The sequence below is a fragment of the Lontra canadensis genome, unplaced genomic scaffold (assembly GCF_010015895.1).
Source record: "Lontra canadensis isolate GAN:19392208 unplaced genomic scaffold, GSC_riverotter_1.0 scaffold23, whole genome shotgun sequence".
Classification (NCBI taxonomy): Eukaryota; Metazoa; Chordata; class Mammalia; order Carnivora; family Mustelidae; genus Lontra; species Lontra canadensis.
The window spans coordinates 11,064,530-11,083,926 of record NW_022631017.1 but is presented as its reverse complement, the minus strand read 5'-3'; the positions used below and the strand labels follow the sequence as shown (position 1 = coordinate 11,083,926).

General features: G+C 43.3%; 1 protein-coding gene across 5 annotated transcripts in view; it reads left to right on the top strand.

The window, feature by feature from the left end:
• Positions 1-388: 388 nt before the first annotated feature.
• The window catches only part of RNF8 (ring finger protein 8), a 48,986-nt gene continuing 29,977 nt past the window's right edge, over positions 389-19,397 (top strand). The window contains exons 1-4 of one of the 5 annotated variants that reach the window (XM_032862323.1): positions 389-652; positions 7,426-7,554; positions 15,286-16,026; positions 18,271-18,333. In XM_032862323.1, coding sequence (XP_032718214.1) covers positions 542-652; positions 7,426-7,554; positions 15,286-16,026; positions 18,271-18,333 — 1,044 coding nt within the window. In that variant the 5' untranslated portion in view covers positions 389-541. The remainder of the gene's footprint in view (positions 653-7,425; positions 7,555-15,285; positions 16,027-18,270; positions 18,334-19,397) is intronic. The other 4 variants (XM_032862321.1, XM_032862326.1, XM_032862322.1 and 1 more) reach the window with 4 other exon arrangements.

Genomic DNA, 19,397 nt, shown 5'->3' with positions numbered 1-19,397 from the left:
TAAGATTTTTATTTATTTGACAGAGACATAGCGAGAGAGGGAACACAAGTAGGAGTGGGAAAGGGAGAAGTGGGCTGCGGGCTGAGCAGGGAGCCCCATGCAGGGCTGGACCCCAGAACTCTGAGATCATGACCTGAACCCAAGGCAGACGCTTAAGGACTGAGCCACCGAGGAGCCCCGCAAAATCAAAATTCAAAAGGTGGGGGTAAGGTAAGAGAGATTCCACCTACCCGCGGCTAGGACTGCGGTGGAGGTTCTGGAGAAAAGCAGCTTCCGGATGACCCCGGTCCACCTGGGCCTAAAACACCGCACAGCTGTGCCGCCTCGCCACCGCCTCCTTCCGGCGCAGGCGCAGTGACGCCGGTTTACTGGCGGAGTGGGCGGGGCGCGGAGCCCGAGCGGTGTTCACATCGATCGCGAGCGCGTAGCGATTGCTTCTGTCTGTTGTTTAGGTATGGCGCCGGCGACGAAGCTGAGAGGCGGCGGGAACCCGGGCGGGGGTCTCGCTCTGTGCTGACGGCGACTCAGGGCAGATTGGGCTATGGAGGAGCGCGGCTCGTTGGTCACGGGAGACCGCGCCGGTGGCCGAAGCTGGTGCTTGCGGCGGGTAGGGATGAACGCCGAGTGGCTGCTGCTGGAGGACGGAAACGAGGTGAGCGGGAGGAGTCCTTGGGTAGGAGGAGGGGGTTGGAGGAAGCAGGGCCGGGAGGGAGTCGGGATGTCTGGGCGGGAGGGATGAATGGAAGAGAGGAGGTGGGAGCCGGCGGGAGGGGAGAGATGTGAAGAGGGGTTCCTGAGGGAGAGGAGGAAGGGGTTCTGGTGCGAGCGGTTGCGGGGGGTCGAGGTGCTAAGTGTTTGAAGGGGGGACGTGGGGACCGCTCGGGAGGAAAGATGGCCCCTCTTGAGAGAGGCCTGGGCCTGCGGTGCGAGTTCGGGCGGGAGTCAGGGTTGCGGGAAGGAGCTGTTGGAGGGGCTGGGCGAGGGGTGGGCGTGGAGGATGTGCGGACCTGCTGGGGTTTGGAGGGGTAGGAGACGACTCGGTTGGGGAGGGGAGTGAGACAGCCCCTGTTTGGATAGGACGGAGCCCTGAGGTGTCCGGCTCTGGCGGCGGAGCTGCCCCAACTTCCACCCGGAATCCCGAAGCGCCCAGTATCCGGGGTGGGGGTGGGGAGCGGAAAAGCATGAACTTTCTAGAGTTTCTTTTGAAAAAGACTGTGAGGTTAGGTCATGTCCTTTTAAAAGCCGTAAATATTAATGTAAAAATGTCTTCCTTTTCAACTCTTGAGGAAAATTGACGCTTTGGGAGGGTCCATTTTTATCCTGTGAGTCTTGGTACGGGCCGAGTGGCACCCCCTGAGGTGGGTTGGGGGTAGGGATTCAGAAATACTAGAGCTGCCTTCTCCAGAGGTCGCTTGTAATGTTTTTTAATGCATGAATGCAAAAAAGGAAAAAGAGGAAGGGTGAGGCACGGTTCCAGTTGGGGGCCGCTGGTGTGGTGCTTTAGAGAGAGTGATAGAAGAGGGAGCAGAGCGAGTTGGAGTGCTGTCAGCTCTGGAAGGAGAGCTGGATGGATCAGGGACCAGCTTGTGGTGGTGACTGGGAACCACTTGGGTTTTGGAAATAGTTTGTATGAAAAATAAAGTAGTCTTTTGATTATTATATGTGTTTGATTATATGGTTTTTCTGTAAGCTACATAGTCTCAGTTCAGTCTCCCAGATATTTATTATTTATGTTTTTTGGTGTATTATGAGAGGGACAAATAATAGCGACTTTGCCCTCAGAGAGTTTATTGCTTGAATGGGGAAAGACAGTTTTATACAGTGAAGCGATCTGAGAGAGCCATGCAGGCTGTAGAGTAAGTGCCAAGACGTGTATTATTTAGTACTATCCTAGAACAGTAGTTCCTCAAGTCAGAGATGGTAGTCAGGTCCAGCCTTAACTGCTAGATTAGGAAGTTTTAAATGGTTCCTTGGGTGCTGTGATTTGAAGAACAGCAGGAAGACACCTCTTCCCCCAAATCTCTCTTCTATCCAGGTATCAGTGCCTGGAGTCCACATTAGGCACAAATTCTTTTCTTTCTTTCTTTTTTTTTTTTTTTAAAGATTTTATTTATTTATTTATTTTAGAAAAAGAGAGTGAGAACCTGTTGGAGAGGGGGCGGAAGAAGAGAATCTGAAGCAGACTCCCTGCTGAGTGCAGACTTGACGTGGGGCTCTATCCCACCGCACAGGGCTCAATTCCACAACCCCGAGATCATGACCTGAGCTAAAACTGACAGCTCGATGCTTAACCAACTGAGCTACCCAGGCACCTCTCAGCACACATTCTTTTAGCTTGAACATTGACCTTTCCCTGCCTGGCTTTTTCCAAAAGCATTTACCTTTGGGAAGTTTCACAAATGAAGATATTGACACCTAAATATTAGTAGCTATTCCCTATTTTGTATTGGGTTTGGGCTTTTGTAAGTATTACTTAATCTGAGCCCTGCAAGTGTCCCACACTCACATACAGCCCTATAAAGTACTTAGTCAGTTGTTAACATTCTTTCATATTCAATTGATGTGGACTAATTCATTACTTCTGAATAGCTTGATAGCACTGGGAGTGAAAATAGGAGTTGGGGGCAAAAAGAATTAAAGCCCCTGTAGCAAAAGTAAGAAGAACTGTAAAGTGTTCCTATATGTATTTTAAACTTTTGGATAATTTTGTGTAGAGCCACCTCTGTGGGGAGAGACACATACAAACTATAGTGAATGGTAAAGACATAGTAGGAAGACTGGCTTGTCCGGGGTGCTGTGTAAGAGACCTGCCAGGCCTAAGTGTCTGCAGGGTCTGGTATTAGGAAGTAGTTGGAGCATAGCCTGCAGTGTGTATGAAGAGAGGTCTGAATTAAGGCAAGAGATGAAGTCTAACTTATTTTAGTGGGCCTGAAACCATAGCACAAGGTGGTGTGCATAAGATTTAGGAGGTGTACTTACATGATTTAGTTATAGCAGCAGAATCAGTTTCCTGCCTTTCCAGTACCCATCAAAGTCTCCTATTTCCCTGATAAAAGAATAAAACAAGGTTCTTCTCATTTCACTGGAGGGAATACAGCTGTAAATTGTCTGTCTGAATGGGTGTACTCAAACTTCTCCCCGCCCCCCCAAAGAGGCCTTTTGTTTGCTTTTTTTTGTTGTTTTATTTTTGTTTTTGTTTAAGTAATCTCTGCTCCCAAAGTGGGGCTCAAACTCAGGACCCTGAGATCAAGAGTTGCTTGCTCCACCAACTGAGCCAGCCAGGCACCCCTGTCCTTAAACTTCTTGAACCGATCCAGAGAGTTTGGGGGAAAAACAAATTAGGTAGAGATGTATTATGAATTATCTTGGTCTTACAAGTATCTAGGTCTTTGGAAAAAACCATATTATCCTTGTTTTTCTCTTTTTCTTTTCTTGTATTTGGTTTTCATGAAGCTTTTTTGCCTTAAGGGCTTGGAAAAGGGAAAGGATGGTTCTAGAGTATTTGCTGGCCATCTGGGAAAGAATAGGAGTCATGCCCAGGAGAAATGAGCTAGCAACCAAGATGGGTAAGAACAATGGCTTGCAAAACTGTTGTAAATAGGAACAACCCCCAACACTTGCATAGGTCATTTGTTGGCACTCAATTCCCATGGGAAATTTACTTTTATGTGCAAATAATGCTGGAATATCTGGATAAGCACACCACAGACTCTAACCTTGGTGTACCTAGGTAAATTACAGGACCAGACTGTAAAGGGAACGACAAAAAAGAGTGGTTCCTTACTTCCCTGGATTCAGAGTCTGTAGGAGACTATTTTAGAAAAAGGCACTCATCTCCCTTTTCTGTAATACTTTATCCAGACAGCTCTCAATGGCAACCTGGCTGTCTCCTCTCAAGTATTAAAATGGCCTGTGGAGTACTTCCTTTATTAGAAATAAAGCTACCAGGATACCTGGGTGACTCAGTTGGTTAGGCAGGTGAGTCTTGATTTCAGCTCAGGGTCATGAGATCAAGCCCCATTATAGGCTCCATACTCAGCGGTCTTTCAAATTTAAAAAAAAAAAAAAAAAAAAGCTACCTACATGGAAATTCTTAACTGTTCCAGGATGACAGATAAACCCTTAAACATTTCATCTCTAAAAAATTTTATAAATAAATAAATGATTTTAAGTAGGCTCCATGCCTCTCCTGGGGCTTGACCTCATGACCCTGAGATCAAGAGGTGTATGTTCTACTGGGTGAGCCAGCCAGGTGCCCCTAAACATTCCATTATTATTTTTTTTTTTTTTTAGATTTTATTTATTTGACAGAGAGACCACAAGTAGGCACTGAGGCAGGCAGAGAGATAGCGGGGGGAAACGGGCTCTCTGCTGACCAGAGAGCCCGATGCTGGGCTCAATCCTAGGACCCTGAGATCATGACCTGAGTGGAAGGCAGAGGCTTAACCCACTGAGCCACCCAGGCGCCCCTAAACATTCCATTTTTATCCTTTATTTTTTTAAATATTGTATTTATTTATTAGAGAGAGACACAGAGAGGGAGCACAAGCAGGGGGAGCAGCAGGCAGAGGGAGAGGGAGAAGCAGGCTCCTTGCTGAGCAGGGAGCCAGATGTGGGGCTTAGTCCCAGCACCTGGGGATCGTGCCCTGAGCCGAAGGCAGATGCTGAACGACTGAGCCACCCAGGTTCCATATGTATCTCTTAAATAAATAAATAAATAAATAAATAAATAAATAAATAGAATTATGCTTTAAATTTACATGTATGTAATTAAATATCCTTTAAATATATAATATAGATATATTCAGGGGAAGTTGGATAGTAAATGGAATTTCTGGCAAACTGTTCAAAGAACTGAAGAACTGGGATGCCTGGGTGGCTCAGTTTGTTGAGCAGCTGCCTTTGGCTCGGGTCGTGATCCCAGGGTCCTGGGATTGAGTCCCACATTCAGCAGGGAGCCCGCTTCTCCCTCCCACTCTGCCTGCTGCTACTCTCCCTCTATTAAATGAATAAATAAAATCTTAAAAAAAAAAAAAAAAGAACTGAAGAACTTAAGTCAAATTGTAAGAGTTCCTGGCTGCTGCACTATAGTTTCCAGTGATAATAACCCAGTTTCCAACTTCTGACCTGAAAAGTGCTCATCCTTGAATCTGGGAGGACTCTCAGAAGCTCTTTATTCCTTTATTCACTCACACATATTTACTAAGCACTGTCCCAGGTATAGAAATACAGTGGTACACAAGATAGATAAGGTCCCTGCTTATGAAATTTATGTTTTAGTAAGGGGTAGGGAATAGGTAAAGGAAACAAGATCATTTTGGATTGTGATAAGTGCATACTAACAAAATGAAGGAATGCAATGGTGGGGGAGGGAGCAGGCAACAACTTTAGGGTAATCAGGGTAGGCCCTTGAGGAGTTGAAACTTGAAAGATGAGAAGGAGCCCCTACAGATGTCTCAGAAGAGTGTTCTAAGTAGAGGGGACTGGAAGAAAGACCCTCAGGTAGTGGTGTTTCTGACTGTAATACGAGATAAGACTAAAGAGCTGTAGGGGTTGGGACATTCAGGCCTTATAGGCTATGGAAGGAAGTTTGGATCATCAGTATAGTTTGGAAAGAAGGGAAATGGTCTGTTTTAAAGATTTTACATTACCACTCCAGCTGCTGTGTGGAGAATGAAGTTGGTCGGAGTAAGGGAATGCAGGGCAGGAGTAAAAACAGCTGGAGGAGGTCAGGTTGTTTGGACTAAGGTATTGGCCATAGAGATAGAGAGAAGTGGACAGGTTTGGGATATATTTGAATACAACCAGTAGAATTTGCTGATGATTTGAATGTGAGGAGGGGGGACAGAAAAATCAAAGATGGCTCCTGGGTTTTGGGCTAAGCAGTTGCTTGGATACTAGTGTCAGTTACTGTGATGGGAGTTTTAGGGGAAGCATTTGATGGTCTTTGAGGAACTGAGGAGGACTGGCATGATTCTGAAAGATTTTCAAAAAGAACAAAATGGGGAGCTTTTAGAAAACCACAGGCCATTTGACTTACTGTTCTTAACTAAGGTTGTGGTATGGGTCATTATAGAGGTGGCTTGTACACCAAAAAGAAGCAGCAGGGGATTCTAAGATCTAAATCTCAGGGGAATTTAATTTTCTTCCTTGACAGGGTTATTAGAAACTAGACTGGTCCATCAGAAAAGTGTGACAGATAAGAACTGAGGCTTCTTTGCAACCTTTTTCCAAGGCTCTCATGCCGTCCTCATGGATAAGATAGAAAATATGGACTTGATCCAAAGACTTCTGGTTGAATTACAACTGGTTAAAGGTGTACCTAGATAGTGTAGTGGAATGTTTACTAGGCTTTCCTGGGAGCTTTGCCTTTGGCTACATTCTGTTTCAGTCTTTTTATCTGTGTCTTAAATGAATGTATAGAAGGCCTCATATCAATATGGTGGATGAGTCAAAGCTGGAAGGGATATTGAGTATGTTTGATGGCAGATTAAAAATTCAGAAAGGTCTTCACAAGCTCATGTGATAGGCTGAACTAACAAGATGAAATTTAATAGGAATCAATGTAAGGTCCTGCACTTGAATCCAAATGTACCAACTAGTCAAGTATAGGACAGAAGAGACATGACTTAGCATAGCAATTCTTGGAGGAAGGTTAGACCAAGAAATTTAATCATTCCTAAGCCTGAGGATACATTGGCAGCATGATAGATCTGCTGTGAAAGCTAATGCAATTTATATGCCCCAGTGATGATATCTAGAACTGGGAAAGTGATGCTTGCATTTGACTGTGTTATAAAAATTATTTTTTTTAAATGTGACATCTAGGAATAAAAATAAACCAGGAGCCCCTTAACAGATGTATTAGGGTAGCAAAGGGGTGCGAACCTATGTCATGGGAGTTAAGTTTGAAGTCACTGGGAACATAGGGCCCAGAAAAGAGAAGACTAGGTAGACACTTTATAGCTGTCAAGTGGAAGGGGGGTTGGAGATTTTTTCATAGTGTTCAGGGGAGAGCCAGAACCAACAGATGGAATTTATAGGAAGAAAGACGCCAAATCAGGGCCATTGAAAAACTGGAAGGACTGTCTTGTATAGAGGCTGTAGTTCTTGGCAGCATTAAGACTGCTTGATGGGGGTGTGTGGAAAGGATTCCTCCATCTCATGATGAAAACTCAGGGTCGTCCCAATCCTGACATTCCCGGACTAACTTCATTCAGCTGCCTCTTCTTGTCAGAACTTCTTGCCTTTTTCTACCTGGTGGCTCCCATGGTATCAGAAGGAGATAGCTGATAAGCAGTATGGGTTTTATGAGGGTCTGGTTTCATAAGTCAGGACGTTTGAATATTGCTTCTTGACAAGATGGTAAAGGATCTCCCTTTTCAGCAAAATGACTGATTGTCTCTTACGTTGTTGTCTTCCTAGGTGACGATAGGGCGAGGATTTGGTGTCACATACCAGCTGGTATCAAAAATCTGCCCTCTGATGATTTCCCGAAACCACTGTGTTTTGAAGCAGAATGTCGAGGGCCAGTGGACAATTATGGACAATAAGGTACAGGAATCTACAGATGCCTAATGACTTTTACTGAATTTTTGTTTATTTTTAAATTACTTTTTTTTTTTTTTGCATAGGTAATACAGAATATAAAATTAAGAGGCTCAAAAGTAAATCTTCTCCCCTAGCCACCCAGTTGTCTTCCCCACAACCATTTCTGTATGCTGCCAGAGATTAGGTTATACCAAAATAATTTCTTCTTTTCTTTTTTTTTTTTAATTTTTTTTTGAAGATTTTATTTCTTTTTTTTTTTTAAAGATTTTATTTATTTATTTGACAGAGAGAGATCACAAGTAGACAGAGAGGCAGGCAGAGAGAGAGAGGGAAGCAGGCTCCCCGCTGAGCAGAGAGCCCGATGGGGGACTTGATCCCAGGACCCTGAGATCATGACCTGAGCCGAAGGCAGCGGCTTAACCCACTGAGCCACCCAGGCGCCCCAAAATAATTTCTAATGACTTGAATGAAAGTTCATTACTTTGAAGGAAACTCTTGAATTGGGGCAGTAGGTCCTGCTCCAGAAACTAGACTAAGTTACTGGAGGAATTGGCCTTTGTGAGTCACAGGTACAGAGACCTTGGGAAAAATCCGATGCATATTCTGGAGTACGCCAATAATTTAGAGCACTGGGAGGAGGAAGGAGCTGAGCTGACTGCACTTAGTTCCTTCCCTTCCTAGTTCCTTTCTATCAGAACAACACTCCCACCCCCTTTTAAATCCATTTTATATATTCATGTCTTGAGGAAGACTTTTGAATACAGGACTTTCCTGCTTTAAACAGCTTTGAAAAGCACTGGTCTGGTGTGAATACTAAGGGAAGTGAAATAGTGTGTAAAGCCCAGCAATTAGGAAGCACCTAAAGTGCAGATACACAAGCACACCCAGGGGTACTGTAGAAATAGAAACTGTGTGCTGAGAGAAATTCGAATGTTGACAGCTAAGGCATTAGGAAGTAGGAAATGTCTTCAGATACCATCTTACTCTGCTCTGGTTGAAAGGGTTGTACAGGCATCTGTTAGAAGGAAAGGTAGTAAATGGTCTGAGACCAGTTCTGAGGTGTGTGTGGTGGGTGGGTGCGGGGGTTACCCACACACCGCCAAACAATGCTTGAGACGCCAGCTCAGTGTCCTGCTATTCATCTTAGTTCTGGTAGCATGGGATTCCACAGGTTAGCACCTATGCTTCTGACTAACAACTGTAGATTAGAGGCTCCAAGGATGCCAGTCACAAGTCCAAGTTGTTTACTTGTACTTCTAACCAACTGGAACCAGTTGGTTCCAATGACCTCCTCCCACTTTGGATTTGATTAATTAGCTAGAGTACCTCACAGAACTCAGGGAAACATTTGTTTATGTTTGCCAGTTTATTATGAAAGTCTTGGAACAAAGGATACAGATGAACATCCAGGCAGAAGAGATGTGTAGAGCAAGGTATTTGGGAAAGGGCATAGAGCTTTCACGTCCTCTCTGGGTGTGCCACTCCCTCAACACCTCCATGTAGTCACCAATCCAGAAGCTCTCTGAACCCATCCTTTTGGGTTTCTGTGGAGGCTCTATTACATAGCACAGAGTTGATTAAATTTTTGGGCATTGGTGATCAATTCAATGTCCAGCCCCTCTCTCCTCCCAGAAGGTTGAAGGGTGGGACTGGAAGTTTCAACCCTCCAATGATAGGTTTGCTTCCCTTAGCAAATAGACCCTACCATTACGTGACCTGGGGCTGGACCAGGGTTGCCTCATACACCTTTCTGTCTCACCACTTAGGAAATTCTAAGAGTTTTTAGTAGCTCTGTGCTAGAAACTGGGATAAAGATCAAATATGTATTTCTAATTATAATTCACAATATCACAGGTATCCCACAGGCCTGCCTCATTTTACATTCTTAAAACTGCTAGATTTAAGCTATTGAGAAACTACCTCCCTAACTAGGGTGAAGTTGAGTTGGCACTGTGTTGAAGGAGAGGGTCTAAGTGCTAAGTAAATTGGTTTGGCACTCTTGGCAAGTCATTAGGAGTAGAATGGGAATCTGTGTACTGTAAAGAGGGCCTCAGAGATGATCAAGTTTAACCTCTTCCGGGAACAGAGGAATCGGAGACCCAGAGAGAGAAATTGACTGGCCCAGGGCCTTCTGACTAGTTGAGTGAGTGCATGAGCCAGGGCTCCAACTCAAATAAATCTCTGCTGTGTCCTATTGTCAAACACCTGTGAAGTACATTGATTTGCTCTATAGGTTTGCCCTGCTTTTGGGAAGTTCACATTACCTATCCTACATTTTGCTTTTACAAAAGACCTGCATTGGTGCCTATATTTGCTAACGAAAAGAAATCAGAAGAGGATTTTCACTTTTACAAAAAAAAAAAAAAAAAAAAGGCAAAAATAGTGTTTACCATTTGTTTTGCAGTGAGCTGTGATAGAGGCAGCACACACCAGAGCATTGAGAGTGGCCCTGCTAAGCTCTTTCCCAGGGAACTACACTCAGCATCTCAGCGTCAAGGTGCCATAGCTTTGAACTGTGTCCGTGAGCATCTGTACTTTAATCTTGATTTACTTTGTGCATCCGTTAGCAGGTGATGTCCTAAAGTAGCAGAAAAGCCTATGAGAGGTTATATTTTGAGTTTGGGAACAATAAAAAAATTTTCCATATAAGTTAATGGTAATTGCTTTGCTTTACACCATTGGGTTATGAAGAAAGGAGTCATGGGAACACTCTACTTTTGGATATCAGGGGAAACCTGTACCAGTTGTAGGATTAAGAAAAAATTAATGATGCATATCTAAGTCATAGATGCCAGGTTTTAAAGGCCCTGCAATAGCTTATATCAGATCACCTTAGGAAAAGGTGTTTTCCTTATCAGAATTGGCTGTCTGAGAAATGGGGTTGCAGTATTAGAAATGTGAGTTCTCTCATGCTTTTGTCCTTGTTATGTGCGTATGGATGTGTTCCATTTATGTGATAGTGGATTTTGAGAGGTTGGAAAGCCACCAGCTGACTGATTTTAGTGTTCCTTGAATGTCAGCCTCAGGGATACAGAGACAGCCCACAGCAGCCACAGATCATGACTGCTTCTGGGCTGCTTTCCAGCATTTGCCATGTACCCTTTCTTCTAGGGCTGTTGTTACCATGAGACTCCTCTTTTAGGGTTCAGACAGATAATACAGAGCAAAGGCAGGCTCCTGATTCTTCCAAGTCTTTTCTGGCTTAAGCCTCTTAGCTTTGATTCCATTTGTGAGGTAACTGATTTTTAAGAGAAGCTGTGACTCGAGTGTTTTGATGGAGCAACTGTTCTTACAGGTAAAAGCACCCCGCTGCCCCTGCCTTTTTTTTTCCTTAACAGATGCTCCTTTACTTTGTGACTTTTTTCTGGCATGATGCCTTGGCAGTCCTCTTCTTCTGATGAAGGATTTGAATTTCAGGTGCAGGACATTATTGTTATGGTCATATTTGAAGTCACTTGCCAAGTCTTTTCAAGAGGTAGAGATTTCTAATAATTCAAAACTCAGAACTACATTCTCTCTTCATTAAGTGGTATCTCTTATATGCTGGAATGGCCAGAAAGTGAAAGCTTAAGTACAGATCCAAAAATTGCAACAAATGCAATTTTAGTTTAAATTGGCTTAAAAAAAAAAACCTTGGAGGACTGCTGACTCTGCACACACAGAATGTTGTAGTTGTGTACATTTCAGTTGAAAAGCTCTTCAGATGGCTCATCTTATATATTAATATCAAGCTCTTTCAGAAAATTGGTTGTTTCAGAGTCAGTCTGAAATGCCTGGGTGGGTTTGCTTGCCTTCAGTCCTCTAGACTTAGGCGTGTTGTTTGAACGTTTCTCATTCTTCTCCTCTCATGTTGTTGTTCGTCTGCTCCCTGGTGATTCCTGCCTTCATGCTTCTGTAGGCTATGGCATTTAATGTCTCTGGTGAATTTGATTGTCTGTGAACAAACCTTCTTGCTTGGGACAGTTCAGCTTCTGGTCTTCCAGCAGCTAGAACAGTGGCTTTCAACCCCATTTCCAGTTTTTGGGCTTACCTGGGGTTCTTTTAAAAAAAATTCTGCTTTATCACATTAAAATTAAGAACTTCCATTCATCAAAAGACACCATTCAGAGTGGGAAGGCAGACTCAGAGTGGAAGAAGATATTTGCTACACACATAACCAGTGAAGCATTTATGTTTGAATAGTACAGAACTCCAAATCAATAAGAAAAAGAAAGATAACCCAGTTTTAAAAATGGGCAAGAGCCAGGCACTTTACAAAAGATTATATCCAAATGCTCAATATCCTTGAGAAGTTGTTCAACCTCATTAGTGATCAGGGAAATGCAAATTAAAACCACAATGGAATACCATTACATACCTGCCAGAGTGGCTAAAATTAAATACCGACAGTCACAGGCATTAGCAAGGATAGAGGGCAGATAGTCTTTTGGTAGAAGTATAAATTGGTACAACAATTTTTGAAAATTATTTGGCATTATTTATTACAGTTGCACATATATATACACCTCCTGACAATATTTTCACTACCAAGGAAACAACCCAAGTGTTCATCAACAGTGGATACAGTTTTACAATGAAGCACTACCCTAGAATGAATATGAATGAACTCCTGTATCCAGTGGCATGGATTAATTTCACAAACAAGATTGAGTGAAAGAAGACAAACACAAAAGAATACATATTATATGATGCCATTTATATAATTGTCCAAACTTGGCAAAACTAATGTGTGATGTTAAGCCAGACTAGTAGTCCCTTTATGGAGGGGGGAGGGGCTTAGTGACTAGAGGGAAGCAGGCATTAGGGGGTGGGGGGGCAGTCTGGATGCTGAGAATGTGGAATTTTTTTTTTAAACCTTGTAGTTACACTGAGATGTTCACTTTGTAATTATTCATCTAGTTGTACATTTATGATTTGTACACTTTTATGTTTGTATATTATGCTTTAGTACAGAATTTCTAATACCGGGACACCTGAGTGGCTCATTTGGTTAAATGTCTGCCATTAGCTCAGGTCATGATCTCAGGGTCCTGGGATCGAGCCCTGTGTTGGGCTCCCTGCTCAGCAGCAAGTCTGCTTCTCCCTTCCCTACCTGCTTATGTGCTCTCTCTCGCTATTTCTCTCTCTCTCTCTCTCAGATAAATAAATAAAATCTTAAAAAAAAAAAAAAAAAGAAAGGCTTGAACACAGTTTGATTTATTTAAACCAGTGCATTTAAGATCATATCCTGGGCAGTACTCAATTGTTCTTGTACAGTCATGGTATTTTCAACCTTTTCTATAGTCGCCTTGTGAACAGACCTGACTCAGGGCTGTGGTCCAAAGTATACCACTAGATGTCACCAAGGAGTGGTGAACGGATAAACAGAGGGATTCAAGGGTACAGTAGGATGGTAAAATATTGAGAGTTTATTTTCTGGGTATAAAGGGCTCTGAAAGGAGGCAGGTTACTACAGAGGATCTAGTAGACAGTTTGCAGTATGTCTTGAAAGTCTGCCCCAATTTTTTAGGGGTTCCTTATTTTCTCCAGACTTAGGCTGCTTCTGTAACCTTCTTTTATTTAACCTTCTCTTTGTCTTTGAGATTTTTCTTAAATATCTGTACCTTGGCAGTAGGTGGCCTCCTGTGTCATATTCCTTTCCCTGAGGACTTTTTCCTGTGTATAATCTGTAATCGACTATTCTGCTATAGAACTGTTCTCAAATAGGTTCTTTTGGCCTCCCTCCCCCTCCTTTTTTTTTTTTTTTTCCCCTGCCTGTGTTGTTTCAGAAGTCAGCAGAACTGATCACTCTCATCATTTCTCAGGCAGAATATGAATAGAGAGGTTAGGAGAAGGTTGGCCAGATAAGCCAGGTTAGGCCCAAGGCAGTGAGTTAATGTCAGTCTTTCCGCATGTATCCTGTTCATTTTTCTCTTCCTCTCTCCCCTCCAGCCACATAATATAAAATAAAAAACAAGGGCGTAATACCAACCCGGAGCTGAGATCCAGTCTCTAGTCTTCGTCCTCTGTGCCTTGTGGTCAAGCCTCCATCCCTCATATTTGGGTTGACCAGGTATATTTTCTAGCTGTGAGGAGGTAGCTGTAGTTACCAGCTTGAACATAGTCTTAGTCCCAGTTCACATGTGACCTTCATCTCTGGCCTGTCTCCCAAAGACAAATTCTTCAAATGGGTTAAAATGCCCACTTGTCTTTTCCTTTCTTCCCTCCCTCCCTCCCTTCCAAATTTATTTATTTAAGTAATCTCTACCCCCAACATGGGGCTCGAACTCACAACCCTGAGATCGTGAGTCTCATGCTTTTCAGAACAAGCCAGCCAGGAGCGCGCCCCACCCCCACTTGTCTTTTTTTAAACTTTAAATCCTGCATTTGTTTCAAGTCTGTTTTAGAACCTGTCATCTCTATTTAGCATCTCTTCTGTAGCCCAGCTCTACATGGTAGTCCTTTGCATTTATACGCTATGCTGTGTAATCCCACATTTACTTATGTGTGCCCTCGTGTTTTCTTTTCCATAGTCAGCTGCTATAAGTTGTTTTCATATCTTCTACTTTTGCATTGGGTATATTTACCTTGCAAGATGGTGAGCACGGAATTGAAATAACTGTTGATAAGTCGATTGCGCCAGAACATAATAATAGTAGTGAACACTTACATAATGCTTACCATGTGCCAGGCACTTTTCTAAGTACATTACATATGTCATCTCATTAAATCTACACAAACTCCATGAGGGAGAGTCTATTATTATCCTCCAGCTTATAGATGTGGTAACTGGGGTGTGGAGAGGTTAAGAAAGTTACCAAGAGTCACACAGCTATTAAGTGATGAAGCCAGATTACAAGTCTAGGTAGTGTGACTCCAGGGTCCATGCTCTCAACTCCTACACTGTGGTTTAATTTAAATCATTAAAGTAAATATTTACCAAGCATTTGTTATACGTGAGTCACTGTGCTCAAGTGTTTTACATGTATTATTTTGTTTATTCCTCACAGAGCAGTATGAGTTAGGAATTAAACTATCCCTATTTTGCAGACAAACTGGGACATGGAGGTTAAGTAAGTCACTGAAGGCCAGGCAACTTATAAAGCCAAGGTACATTTGGGCTGTGAACTCAAGTCTGTCTGGGCCAGAGCACCAGCTCTTAGTCACTATGCTGTGTTCCCCAGTGGACCTCTGGTGCTGTTAATTGGGTTAGATCCCACCTGTAGTTTGACCCCAATACGAGGTACCAATACATTCTTTTTAGGTTTATATGTACTGGAAGGTGCTTTCCTCATTCACTAATGTGTTCGGGGGCCACATTCAGAGACAGTGCTTGTGTGACTTTCCTGGCTAAACCTACTTTTTGAACCTCATCATTAGATGCTGCTTCCTTCGCTAATAGCCATTTTTCCAGTCTTGGGCCATTGCCCCCAGTTTAGGTCAATAGGAACTACTCAACTGCAGTTTCTTTTAATGCTGCTGCATTTATTTGAGTAATTCATTGGCCAGTAATAAGGTGATTCCTGCCTGTTATATGAGCAGTTCTCTATGGAGACATGAATGTGAAATGCAGGTAAAAAGCCAAAGCTGTTTAAAGAATGCTGTTTCTAAGGGTGATGGTTTATGAACCTTTCCTATTTGTTCTCAAGGGTTTTCCTTCTGAAAAGGCAGAAGGTTTTGCAGCAGCAGGAGAGAAATTCCATTAAGAGGAGGAAAATCATGAAGCTTACTTCGTCTTTCTTTCCCTTTCTCCAGAGTCTGAATGGTGTTTGGCTGAACAGAGAACGTCTAGAACCTTTAAAGGTCTATTCTATCCATAAGGGAGACCACATCCAGCTCGGAGTACCTCTGGAGAATAAGGAGAATGCAGAGTATGAATATGATGTTACTGAAGAAGACCGGGAGAGGATGTATCCTTGTCTTGCCCCAAAGAATGACCAGATGACAGGAAAAAATAGGGGATTGAGAACTAAAAGGAAATTTAGTTTGGATGAATTAGAGGGTCCTGGAGCTGAAGGCCCCTCAAATTTGAAATCCAAAATAAGTAAAGTATCTTGCGAACCTGGTCAGCCAGTGAAGTCTCATGGGAAAGGTGAAGTGGCCAGTCAACCCGGTGAATATTTGGATCCTAAGTTGACTTCTGTTGAGCCAAGTGAGAAGGCCACAGAGGCTCATGTTCACTCTGGTTCTGCAAAAGTCATAGAGCTTCATCATAAGAAGCAGAAAGCCTCAAACCCTTCAGTATCTCAGAGCAGCTTGGAGCTGTTCAAGGTGACCATGTCCAGGATTCTGAAGCTGAAAACACAAATGCAGGAAAAACAGGTAGCTGTCCTGAAGGTGAAAAAGCAAACCCAAAAGGGGAACTCAAAGAAAATTGTGAAAATGGAGCAGGAGCTACAGGACTTACAGTCTCAGCTGTGTGCAGAGCAGGCCCAGCAACAGGCCAGAGTGGAGCAGCTAGAGAAGACTTTCCAGGAAGAGGAACAGCATCTCCAGGTACCACACAGGAGGAAAGGACCTGCCAGTGCTCCTCAGGGATGGGCAGGCCCTTGGTGAGCCTCTGGCCACAGCTCTCTGTTTCTGGGTCAGGGACTACGTCCTGAGTGCCAGGGACAGGAGATGGAATGGGAACTAAGGACTTTGAGATGGGAAAAGGGGTTGGAGTAAAGTGTTACAGCTTCAGTATGGTGGTCAAGAGCCAGAGCTTGGGTGCCATGTTGGGGTAAGGTGGCTGGCAGAGCCAGCCAGGACATAACTGATCTCAGGATGTAAAGCTGAGACCCCTGATAACTGAGGCAAGTTCAGAGAGAGGTTGGATGAAGGTCAGGTGCCACAGAACCACAGTGCACTCCAGGTCCTTATGAATTATTTTTCTTTGCTGTGTCAAAGCCAAACCATTTAGCCCCAAGACAGCGATGAGTCAGGCATACCCAGTTGTACCTGGCAACTTACTAGCTCTGATGGTTAGTTAACTCTGTAGCTAACCTAGGAAGCTAGAAAGGCAGAAAATGTTTTTGTTTCTTTCCTGAGCAGGGGACAGGTATACTATGACTCAGTTGTTGAGCTGAGTGATAAGCCACCTTCCCCAGTGCCTTTAGGGGCAAGGTAGAATAATGACTGTCTTAGCTGTGTCAGAGTAAGACCAAATGTGTGCCCATCCCTGAGTCATTTGCTTAGATTGCAAGCTTTTGCACAAAGTTCCTAGGCTAGAGCTGATCCTGGTCCCTGCTCAAAATGTCAGTTCCCGTCTGGCAAGAAGCACACATTTACTCCCACCTACTTGTTCAGGTAATACTGAATGTCAAGAATTCCCCATTGTTGACTTAGAAATAAAAAGGACCAATCAGGATTGAAGTGGATAAGCTTTTCTGTTTTGTTTACTTTGCTCAGAACAAGGAACAACCAGTAGTGTTGGCTTATTTCTGAACAATTTATAAATTTCCTCCTAATCTCTGCTGTCTCCTTGAACTGGTAGCATGAGCGAAGGCCATGGATTAAACAGTTCTTTCTGAGGGTATGCAGTACTTGCTTATGTGTACTTTTTTGCTTCCCTTACCAGCCTGGACTAGTTCTTGAAGTCAATAGAGGGAGTTCGTCTTTACATATTTAGTGTATGACACCTTCACCAGAGCAGAACCCTCTTTAAAAGCTAATGTGTTCGGGAACAAGAGTTATTATTAATTAATATTTGTGACTGCTTTGATCATCCTTCAGGTGTTGCTATAAAATTTTTTTCTGTATCAAAATGGTAAAGGGAGAAAGTACTGGCTTAGAGAATTTCTAGGGTATTTGAGGGTCATTTATAAATAGCTCATGGTGAAATATATCTAGTCCTTTGTTTATGAGCTGCATTTCCCTCTCCCACCAACCCCTAAGGATTTATTCTACTCCTACTACTTGTTCAGAAACTCATTTAACTGTAGCTGCTTCACACAGATTTTTTTTTTTGGAGCACTTACATTGCTTGGTGTACAATACTTGGACTTCAGGTGTTTATAAAGATGCTTAATAAATGGTTTTTGCCATTAAGAAATAAATCTTGTTGAAGAGATGAGATATATTATACACGTAAAATAATCAGGACAGTTTTAAGTCAATACATATTTAAATTAGAGAATAATTTCCAGTTGGCATATTAAATGGGTAGGTAATTCTTAAAGAGGGAAGGGTGCAGAGGGTCTTGTACAAGGTGCTGGACATAGGGAAACAATGATGTGGAAGGCATCCACATCAGAAGGGGCCAGTGGAGAAAACAGAGCATAACTTGCAGCAAGGAGGCGAAACAGTTTATGGGGTAGAAGTGGTGGAGACTCACACTAAGAGACAGGGCAGCCAGAATCGAGGGAAGAAATGTGGCGGAACTTGTTAGTCTCAACCTAGGGGGCCATATCTGAGTTTAGACATTTGGTGGCTTCAAAGCTCTCAGTTTACGTCTTTCTGGGAATCACGATGTTAGCCTGTGAAGGAGACTCAGCATTACCCCAGGGGTTCTCTCCAGGGCAGCCTGAGTGGTAACTTGAAGGTGACAGCCCTGAGGTGTGCGGTCTTTGAGTAGTTCACACTGCTCAAAGCCCTTACTGCCAACCGCTGGAAGTAAAACGGGAGATTCTCCACCTGCTCCCTGCCCCCTGTTGTTTCCAGATGCTTACAGAAGCCAGACTGCTCTGCTTATTGCTAGATTTTGTTTCTTTTATCCTCCTCCCTGTAGGGAAGCCTTCCATTTTGTTTTTGGCTTTGCAGGGTTTGGAGAAGGAGCAAGGAGAAGAGGACCTGAAGCAACAGCTGGCCCAGGCTCTGCAGGAGGTAACTCGTCTCTTGCCACTGTTCTGAGATTATAGCGGGCTGGGGCTTCCCATGGCCACTGGCTGCCTCCTCTGTTTAGCACACACCTCCGTAGCATCTCCAGTCTGCAGACAGAGCAGCTGCTCACACCGTCAGGTCGGAGATTTGGCCTCACAGACATGCCAGACCTCAGCATGAAAACTTACATCTTAATCTGAGCAGACGTTGCTCTAGTGAAGATGGGACGGAGCCTATAGCAATTAGGAGGCTCTCTGGGGGAAGTGGCTGCACTTCCAGAAAGGTGAGGGCAGCAGAGGGGAATTTCAAGCTATGACTTCGCCGCCAGGGCCTGCAAGGGCCTTTATTACCTCCCTGTTCCTGAGCTGAAGCCATCCAGAAACCATTCAAGAATGTTTCAGTTAAGCGTTTTAGGTCAGGTTGAGAGTGGAGTTTAACAGTCAGCAAAACATAACGATTTACTGAAAGGGCAAGGCTCACAGGAATAAAATTCCCCTCAAAGATTGCCAGTAATTTATTTCATGTAACTTGACTATCATCTGATAATTTTTTTAGAAGCTCTTTTGCATCTTTTAAACCTGCTTTACCTTCTGTCCTTTATGTGTTTACGATCAGTAGTTTGATGCAAGTTTTGTCAGGAGATTAGTGGGATAGTTCAAATCTCCTTGAGAATAGTGAGCAACTGCATTAGAATTTGTTTAGGAGAATTTATCCCTATGTTCTTTTATTGCATATCTAACTCCCAACCTTCTTAGAGAGCTAACAGCCTTGTATTACTGTTAAGCTTTGAGGGAATGCCTGCCTTGATTTCCCTAAGGGGTGTGCAACTAGCCTTGAAAAGAATTGGGTGAAAATTCAGTCTTTTCGGAATTTTATTTTCTAAGGTTGTTTATTTTCTAAGGTGGGAAAGTAGGCATATTTCTCATTTAGGCATTATTAAATTGTATTGTGATATTGTTTTGATATTGACTGGAAAAGAGTAAGGTTCTGCTATTTGGAAATCCCCAAGGGATCTTTGACCACCTTGTACCCACAACTCCTCACCCTCTCCTGAGAGATAGGAAAAC